The sequence below is a fragment of the Trichechus manatus genome, unplaced genomic scaffold (genome assembly GCF_000243295.1).
Source record: "Trichechus manatus latirostris isolate Lorelei unplaced genomic scaffold, TriManLat1.0 scaffold00240, whole genome shotgun sequence".
In the NCBI taxonomy this organism is placed as follows: Eukaryota; Metazoa; Chordata; class Mammalia; order Sirenia; family Trichechidae; genus Trichechus; species Trichechus manatus.
In genome coordinates, this window is record NW_004444176.1 from 1,945,630 (window position 1) to 1,955,331 (window position 9,702).

Sequence of the window (9,702 nt, forward strand, 5' to 3'; positions counted from 1 at the left end):
AAGTTATATTTTATTCATAGTTAAGTGAAAAAACATTTTGATCAATGGTTCCAACATTTAAGAAGTTTAAAATCCTTTTGAATACGTTTTCTTCTGTTAACTAAGAATTACCAATAGGAGAAAACCAATCCCTTGTTATATCTAGCTAGCATGCTGCTGTTTTTCTCATATTTGGCTTAATTTCTGTACCTCTCTGCTTCCAGGTACCATTCACTGTATTTTCCATGCAACTGGGCACCACTATACTTGGAAAAAAGTTACCACGACAGTGCACAACATTATTGTTGGCAAGTTGTGGATAGATCAGGTGAGTAAAATTGTCCACAGTGCTTCTGAAGTTGAGAAAAATACCTCCTTAGGTACATCCTTGCAGTACCTAGGACATGTGAACTGGGCCCCAGAATGTTGTTACTGGTTCATAAGTTTCTTCTAGGGAATTTCTCTCAGGCAGTATCCCTCCCCCTCCTCCATCCAACCACCTGCCTAGTTTCTATATCACAGTAATGACGTATTATTACCATTTATAAATGACCAAATTAGAACATTCATTCAATAACTATAGAACTGTGTTGGGCACTGTGGAAGATTTAAGAAAATAATAATCATGGACCCCACCCTTCATCTTTTCATTATTCATCAAACGTTTATTGCCTGGCTAGTGTAAGATGTCCTAAGATAATATTTTATTAATTGCCGGTTTTCTCTTAAGACAGTGTTGTTCGGTGCCATTGAGTTGATTCTGACTCATAGCGACCCTGTTTACAGCAGAATGAAACACTGCCTGGTCCTGCACCATCCTCACAATTGTTGCTATGCTTGAGCCTATCCTTTCAGCCATTGTGTCAGTCCATCTCATTGAGGGTCTTCCTCTTTTCCATTGACCCTCTGCGAGCATAGTGTCCTTCTCCAGGGACTGGTCCCTCCTGATAACATGTCCAAAGTATGTGGGACGAAGTCTCACCATCCTTGCTTCTAAGGAGCATTCTGGCTGTGCTGCTTCCAAGACGGATTTGTTTGTTCTTCTGGCAGTCCATGATATATTCAGTGTTCTTTGCCAACACCATAATTTCAAAGGCATCAATTCTTCAGTCTTTCTTATTCATTGTCTACTTTTCACATGCATATGAGATGATTGAAAATACCATGGCTTGGTTCAGGGTCACCTTAGTCTTCAAGGTGACATCTTTGCTTTTTAAGACTTCAAAGAGGTCTTTTGCAGCAGATTTGCCCAGTGCAATACGTCATTTGGTTTTCTGACTACTGCTTCCATGGGCGTTGACTGTTGCCCCAAGTAAAATGAAGTCCTTGACAACTTCAGTATTTTCTCTGTTTATCATGATGTTGCTTACTGGTCCAGTTGTGTGGATTTTTGTTTTCTTATGTTGAGGTATAATCCATACTGAAGGCTGTAGTCTTTGATCTTCATCGGTAAGTGCTTCAAGTCCTCACTTTCAGCAAGCAAGGTTGTGTCATCTGTGTATCACAGGTTGTTAATGAGTCATCTTCCAATCCTGATGCCATAAATTCAAAGAAGTAAGGGAAAACTGTCTTCTGAGGAGTCGGGAAAGGCTTCATAGTAGACGAGAGAATTGAGCTGAGTCTTAAAAAGTAGGTTGGGATTTGAACATTAGGAAGGAGGGGAAATGAATAAAGCATAGAAAGGCTCGCCTCATGAAAGGCTGAAATTGTTTGTAGAGAACTTTAACAGGGTTCCTGAAGGGTGCTAGCAGGGGATTGGTTTGGAAAGGTCAATTATTTTGTGAATTTCAGTGTACGTGCTAAAGGTCACACCTAAAATGTAGCACACAATTAAAAAAAATGATCATTTGGTCTTGATCCCAACCTGTAATAGCAAGGTTACAAAGGGATTCCACGTCTCCATGGTTGACTAAGACTTGAATCTTAAGGCAAGGGAACACTGGAATGTAAGATGGAGAAGTAAAGAATTAATGACGTGTGGGGTTTGGTAGATAGTTAAGTCATCCAGTCTTAATAAAATGATTCTTTTCATTTTACAGTCTGGTGAAATCGATATTGTGAATCACAAGACAGGAGACAAGTGCAATCTTAAATTTGTTCCCTATAGCTACTTCTCTCGGGATGTAGCAAGAAAGGTAAGGGAAGCTGGAATTGCGTTTTTTTTTTTTTTCTTTCGCTCTTATTAATGTGTGTCCCTTAGAAAGCCTATTCCTTTTGGGCTGATATATATATATTTTATATACCAAATTTTATATATACACCCTCTCCTCACTTATCAACATTTACAAGAGTAGTAAAGAACCTACTATCCAGCCATTTTGTGCATTAATGATGTACATCTGGCAATAACAGATGCCGAGGTGTGAGGCAAGAGTAATGCTGGCTGGATGGTTAAGGTTACATGTCAGCTTGGCTGGGCCATGATTCTCAGTGGTTTGGCAGCTATCTAATGATGTAATTTGGCAGTTATGTAATGATGTAGTCATCCTCCTTTTTGTGATCCGATCATTGTCATCCTCCATTTTCACATAATGCCAATTTTTGCATAATGACCTGGTGTTTGGAACCTAACCATATTGATAAGTGAGGAAAAGGTGTATATATATCCTAAACATGGTGATTCAGAAAAGTAGAGGCAAAAGAGAAAGTCAGCAAGAAAGGGAACTATAGTAATTGCATTATTAAACAAATCCTCTTTTTGGTGAAGATGATAAGTGAGGAAGTAAAAGTTAAAACCCACGAGAGAGTCAAACTGGTAAACACAGAGGAAGGACTAACTGCAGGAAGAAGATGTGGGCAGTTTGACCCCAGGGGAGTTTGAAGGAGGGTTGTGTGTTATCACTGCAGTGAAATTGTGCAATGAGTTTCTATGCGGGAGTGAAGAATAGCTGGGGAGTTAAATCTGTTTGTGGTTCTCTGATAATATGAAGAGAGGAAAATATAATTCTGAGTACCAATCAGACACTTCTCCTACATACATTATTGCAATAAAAATTCCTCTATAACAAGATGATAATGAAACCTTCAACTCATGGCTCAGTTGTTTCAAGCAGTACAAGAAATTCCAGCAAAATAATTTGGATGGCCCCGTGGTGTCTCTCAAACAGGATTTAACCAGTATTTGCCCTAGGACTTTGGCTTCTGGAATAGTCAGGTAAGCTAACCCACAGTGAATGCTGTACTCCAAAGCCCTGCTCTCCATCCTTGTAGGTGACAGGGGAAGTGGCAGATCCATCAGGAAGAGTTCACTTTGCTCTTCTGGGGACATGGGATGAAAAAATGGAATGTTTTAAAGTACAACTAGCCAGTGGGGACAACGGGGGTGATGCTCGTCAGAGAGGTCATGAAGCAGAGGAAAGCAGGGTCATGCTGTGGAAGAGGAACCCTTTACCGTGAGTACCAGTGTGCATGCTGCCCAGATCCTACTTCAGCCTTGACCTTGGAGCAGTAGTGATGGCATTTTTGCCTTCCTTCCCACTTAGTTATCTAATGGATTGAGCAAGGAAAACTGGAACTTTTGGAAAGATTCCCAGAAGGTTGTTACTGTGTCATTTTAGTTCTAACATGCCTTGTCTCAAGGAAGTTCAAACTAATCAAACCACATTTACCAAAAAATTATTTGGTGCTTTCTTTAAAGGTCCCTAGGAATGTGTTCAGAAGGATATTTTTCTACAGTTGGGAACAAAACTCTTCAGAAGCGGCTAGAGGATGAAGGTGCCTATCACCTGTTAACAGTTTCCCTCCAAGGCCCAGTCACGGTATAGAGGTCCCTGAGACAACAAGGAAACAGTTTGAGTCAGAGGCCATTTGTCTCCTGTTATCATCTAATACCAGTCAGTCTTTAGTAATTATGTCAGAAAGAGGCTAACAGGGAAAGAAAACAAAGAATTTTCATTTAGCAGAATGTCTCATTCTTCCTAATGAGTGTAGATAATTTCAGCTGAGTGTACCACAAGCCCAGAACACTATCAAATGGAGGGATGTTGGGGAGGGGATCGAGAGCATCCTTAATTATGAGTACCTGACAGGATCCTAGGTTCTTCCCGTTTGTCGGACAGCCTTGGTGGTGAGGTCTTTTGGCAGTGTACTTAGTTGTAGTTCCTTGACTGGGGCCTGGGCTCCAGCATTACCCTTTCTTTTTCTCATCCTCCACTTTCAGGAAGAATGCAGAAAACATGTACTACTTCTCAGAGCTTGCTCTAACTCTCAATGCCTGGGAAGGTGGCACTGCCCCGACAGACAGCCGGTTACGGCCTGACCAGAGACTGATGGAAAATGGGCGCTGGGATGAAGCAAATGCTGAGAAGCAGCGCCTAGAGGAAAAACAAAGACTTGCCAGAAGGAAGAGAGAAGCTGAAGCTATGAAAGCCACAGAGGACGGTAACGGATCTGCCTTCTACTCTGTTTGTTGATGCGTGGAGAATGCCAGTGTGTTTTCAGCTCTAATTCTGTTTTCCTTCCCCTCTCTTTTAGGCACACCCTATGATCCCTATAAGGCACTGTGGTTTGAGCAGAAGAAGGATCCTGTTACCAAGGAGTTAACCCATATTTATAGAGGAGGATACTGGGAATGTAAAGAAAAACAGGACTGGAGCACATGCCCAGACATTTTCTGAGATGGCAGTAGCAAATCGAAGGAGGATCCAAAGGAGAAGAGGACAGAGGATGTACGGGAAAGCTGGCAGTTGTGACTTTCTTACCGAGTGCTTTCCTCAAGTTTGTCTGTCTTAACCAATCATTTTTTTCCAAATCAATCACCAGAAGCAGACGCCAGTGGTGGTGATTGGCTGGTTGCCTTAGCTGATTGAAACTGAAATCGATATACTAGATACCGATGTGTATAAGGGAGAGGTTTAGTGGCTGAAAACTAGTGTTATTTCACATCTGCAAAGTCAAGGATTCTTGGCTCTTCCTTCTCCCTGTGCCCCCATTTAAGAGGATGCCACCCTCCCTCCCCTGGTAGTATCCTGTTCAGCCAGAATCTACGTAAGATTATGATTCAGGGGCATTTTGGTGCTGTTCAGAGCAAGAGCTGATTTTAGAAGTTCCTTTAAAAAGAAACACATAAGACTTACAAACAGAGGCATCGTGAGTGGTTGCGGTGGAGCTTAGGTATAACGTTATGAAATGTGTTCCCAAATGGGGCAGAGGTAATGGGGTGTCCATGCATAGATACCTGTGGTATTGGAATACCTGCGAGAGAGATTTTCCTGTAGGATTGGAATATTCAGAGTTACATTCTTGGAAGTTTCTATCTTAAAACACCCTTCTGCTGTTCTCCATCTTTGACAGCAACTGAAGGCCACTTGGGTGGTTTGTCGGAGGGTTGCACTATCCTCATAACGAGGTTTTACGGACTTCCTCAGTCAGAGAACTTTTGAGAACACGAAGCAGGATGGATAAAGACTGCTAGCCACTTCTGCTTTCCCAGTTCTTCCTCACCCCCATCCTTCGTTGCCTTCCTAGCTTCTCTTCTTTCTCCTGGCGCAATACCAGTTTGAGTCTGTGCCCCAGTGTGGAGCAAACATTGCCTGTCGCATTCTGATGTACTTCAGAATTTGAGAGAAGGCGTTAACCTGGAATAAAAGTTGTCACCATCTCTCAAGCCCCGTGGACTGGAGATACCTATGGAATAATGTGTTAAATATTTGTATATTATATATATGTAGAGAAAAATCTAATTTTTTGGTTTGATTTTCCTCTCTCCCATTAAGAATCTTGTTTTTTGATATTACTTGTCTCTCTGGGACTCTGTGTTGGACATGTAGTGATGTGGATTGGAGCTCCTCTCTTTCTAACTTTTGGGGTCAGATTCAGACCTGAGCAGGATCACAGCTGGCAGTTACTCAACAGGGACGTTGTCCATGGTTTGTATCATGAGGTGCCCACTGCTGTCTAAACTCTGCTCTCCTAATTACCCAACTCTTGAAAATGAAATCCTTACCTCTTTCTTGTCTCTTTCCCTTCTTTTGTTAGGAAGAGTATGGTAGAAGGTCAGCTGGGTAATTTCCAGTTGAACGCTGCGTCTGTCCAAATCACAGCCCACAGGATAGATCCCCAAAGAGCCTTCCCCAGGTTGCAGGGTGGTTAAGAGAGCTGCTTCTGTTGAGCCCTTGCTTCTTCCATTTTTTGTTCTGTATCCGTGTCAGTTGTCTTTTTCAAAACTCTGACCCCTGTGCCACCCGCCCTTGGTTGAGGATCACAGATTGAGGTGCCTTCCTTGTATGTATCTTGTTAGAGTTTTTTGTTTCTGTTCCTTAACTGCTGCGCCTCAGCCAGTGTGGGTCCTGGGGGAACTATCATTCCAGAGGAAGCCATTCCTCCAGGGAAATTAGGTTTAATCCGGGGACATTAGTTCTCTTATTCCTTCCTCACCATCCCTCCCTCCCTAGCTGTGAGAAACCTGAGAGAGGAGCAAATGCTGGGGAACTTCCTTGGAAAAACCAGATTCCCGACACAAGGAAGGGGGTGGTGCCAGGGCTGCTTTCAGGGAGGCCTATAAAAGCAGGGACCCAGTCAGGAGCTTTAGACAGAGTAGGAATTGGCCGACTAAGTTGAATTTCCCTGCTTTATCCCACTTTTCTTCCTACACCATCCACACTACGTTTCTGGCTTGATCCCTAATCAGATTCTGCTAATGGAAGAAGCTTCGAGTCCTTCAGGTGGAATAAAGTCACATGGAAACAAAACAAAACTATATATATTTTTGGTTTTTTTGCCTTATTGCCTTTTTTCCAAGAAAACTACTAAATTAAATAATTTTTAAAAAGTCCCATTGTTTGTCTGATTCACTTCTATGCCTGCTGTTGGTTGGGGGAGGTGTGGTGTCTGGTCCAGTGGTGATTTGTTTGGGAGTCTGGGAGCCTTGTTCTCCATGAAAAATTGAAAAGAGAGGTAGACTTCAAAGAAAAACGGCACAGGCTTCCAGATGTTTAACTGTTCAACACCATTCTGGAAAGCCTATGAGCAGAATAGTGTTAACACTCCCTGCCCCTTCAATGTAACGTAATCAGTGCCCCACCTTGATATAGGGGAAGAGCAGCTAGTATTTTTGACACTTAGCCTGTTTCATCTCAAAAAGTTCTCTGGATGAATTTAACTTCTCTCGCCTAGTTTAAATTCTGATTCTTAGATGTTTCATCTAGGGGTTCAAATTCTGTTTTTTGAAGCATAAGCAGTTGAGTTTTTATTTGAAGACCTTTGAGAGAAGTAACGACAGTAAAAGCGCTTGTGTATGTGTTCTCTGAGGTTCAAGTTGAGGGAGGAGATGGGCAAAGTAACCAAGGGGCTAGAGAGCCTGCAGATCAGAGCAAGCACACTTCTGCCCTGTAGGAGGGCCCTCACGTTTACTGAGCATCTGCTTCTCTGTACAGGCTGCTGAGGTAGGGTCACGCTTCAACAATTTTAAAAGGTAAATGTTACAGTCATTTTGAAGATGAAAGCAGCTCAAAGAAAATAATATAAGCAAATTCCCTCAAGGTCTTACAGCTGATTGGTTAGTCTCAGTGTTGGAATTTAAAGCTGGGTTTGTTTAACCCCAGAGTTTGTGACCTCTGCAACCCTGTGCCCTGGGATAAATTCTTTGAGTTGGAAGGCAGCTGATAGTTAAGTTCCCTCTCAGGTTATATCACATGATGCTGAAAGGCATGTTTCTATTTCCAGAGGTTTATTAGGGCCCCTGGGTGGCACAAACAGTTTGTGCTCAATTACTAACCTAAAGTTTGGTGGTTTGAACCCACCCAGCGGTGCTTTGGAAGAAAGGCCTGTCCATCTGCTTCCGTAAAGATTACAGCCAAGAAAACCATATGGAGCAGTTCTACTCTGTAACACATGGGGTTGGGGTCACCATGAGTCAATCTACTCGACAGCAACGGGTTTGGTTTTTATTAGTGTGATTAGTACCGTGTTTTGGGAGTCCACCTAAAGGAAGTTCAGCCTCCAGGCTCCTTGATTTCTCAGGGTCCCCATGTCCACAAAAATGAGCTATGTTGTCAGGGATTATTTTCCTAGCCTGGTTCTTGGGAAGGCCACTTACCTGTTTAAGTCATTTGCCTCAGTCTCGGTGCTGGACTTGATGGTAAGTTTCAGCAGTTTTTTTCTGGCAAGCTAAAAACCACGACCATAGACCCCTGGTGCTTGTGAGAGAGGCATCCTGCAATCTTGAATACCACTGTGGCACTTAATTTCCTCCGTTTGGGGCCGTCAAATGTAGCTGAAAGAGTTTCATAATCTCTGCTTGAGTCCATTAATGGGCCACCATGATGTGAGTTGGGATGTAGATCCTGAGAGGCCTACCACACTCATGATTCAAAATTATGACTCAGCAAAATTAAAATTGCCCCACTTGTCAGGAACCTCTGTAGTCCCAAAGAAATGTTAAACCTTTAATTTCAAGTGTTTGCTCAACTTTAGCAATTAGATATGTGAGAACAATTTACACTGTAGTCCTAAAATGAGGTAGAAAAATTCTTGGAATGTATTCACCTTAGGTGAATCCCTTATGGGAGATTATCATCAAAATGTAGAGCTTGTTTCTTGAAGTTCATAAAGCTTTTGCCCTGTGGGAAACATTCCAGCCCTTTCATGGGTCCTCCCTTCCAAAGCTCATAATGTGTGGCTACCCTACCCTCAGGCTTTCCTTCCTACTGTCTTCAAGTAAAGAACCCCTTCTTTGGTTCACATTGATCTCTCAGGGGAAGGAGGCAGAATGACCAGATGAGGCAATATTTAAAGACAAGGAGCTCAGGATCTTCTACCAATAGCCTTGCAGAGGTCACATTCTCTAAGCTTTACAGGTGATTTTAGTGTTACTAAAGGTCCCTGGGTGGTGTAAGGTGTTTGTGCTCAATTACTAACCGAAAGGTTGGCAGTTCAAATCCAACCAGCAGTTCCAGGGAAGAAAGACCTGGCAATCTGCTTTCATAAAGATTACAGCCAAGAAAACCCTATGCAGCAGTTCTACTCTGAACGTACGGGGTTGCCATGAGTCAGAATCGACGTGATGGCAACAGGTTTTTAAAGATCGAGTTGGCCCTGAAATATGGCTAGGAATGTGTTCATTCGTTCATTAAACATTTACTTAGCCTGTTGTGTGCCATATATTGCGGATACAAGAAAGAGTTCAGATAAACAGGCAATTGCAATCTAGTTTGATAAGCACTGTAGAGCAGAAACTAATCTGCAGGGGATGGAGAGGGAGGGGGTAGACGGATGTGTCAGAGAAGTCTTCTTGAACTAGGAGTATGTACCTGAGCTGAAAGTTGAAGGTTAAATAGGAGTTAGGGGAAATGCAGTGTAAAAACCACTGCATAGACAAAGATGGAGAACAAGGTCAAAGAAAGCATCCTGAGTTTGGATGGTAGAAAAATGGCTAGTTTAGGGTTGAGGAGGCATTCAGATACAGTGCTATAGGGAGGTAAGGTCCAAGTTACGGAAGGCTTTATATACCTTACAAAGAAGTCCTGGTTTTTGTTCTCAACTAGGGAACCAGTTTTTAAGCAGGATTGTGGGTTCCAGAATAGAAAATGACTCATAGGTAGAAAGGCCAGTTAAGAGGCTGAAGAGGATGTAAGGATGAAGAGAAGTGAAGGGATTCCAGAAATATTATGGAAGGAATATGACTTGAGTATGAATATTGGTGGAGAGTAGAGACAGGATGGAAGTATTTTTCTGGCTTGGGAGACTTAGATGGAAGGTGCTGGTAAGATAAACAAGTTTAGAGGG

The 9,702-nt window shown here is 42.4% G+C and overlaps 1 protein-coding gene across 1 annotated transcript in view; it reads left to right on the top strand.

Moving 5' to 3' along the window:
• The window catches only part of OSBP (oxysterol binding protein), a gene marked incomplete at its 5' end in the record, with an annotated part of 33,000 nt that extends 25,995 nt beyond the window's left edge, over window positions 1-7,005 (top strand). Inside the window, 5 exons of the mRNA XM_023743205.1 lie at window positions 146-307; window positions 2,019-2,114; window positions 3,190-3,371; window positions 4,139-4,359; window positions 4,453-7,005. Of these exons, the coding sequence (XP_023598973.1) occupies window positions 146-307; window positions 2,019-2,114; window positions 3,190-3,371; window positions 4,139-4,359; window positions 4,453-4,595 (804 nt within the window). The remainder of the gene's footprint in view (window positions 1-145; window positions 308-2,018; window positions 2,115-3,189; window positions 3,372-4,138; window positions 4,360-4,452) is intronic.
• Window positions 7,006-9,702: the final 2,697 nt, after the last annotated feature.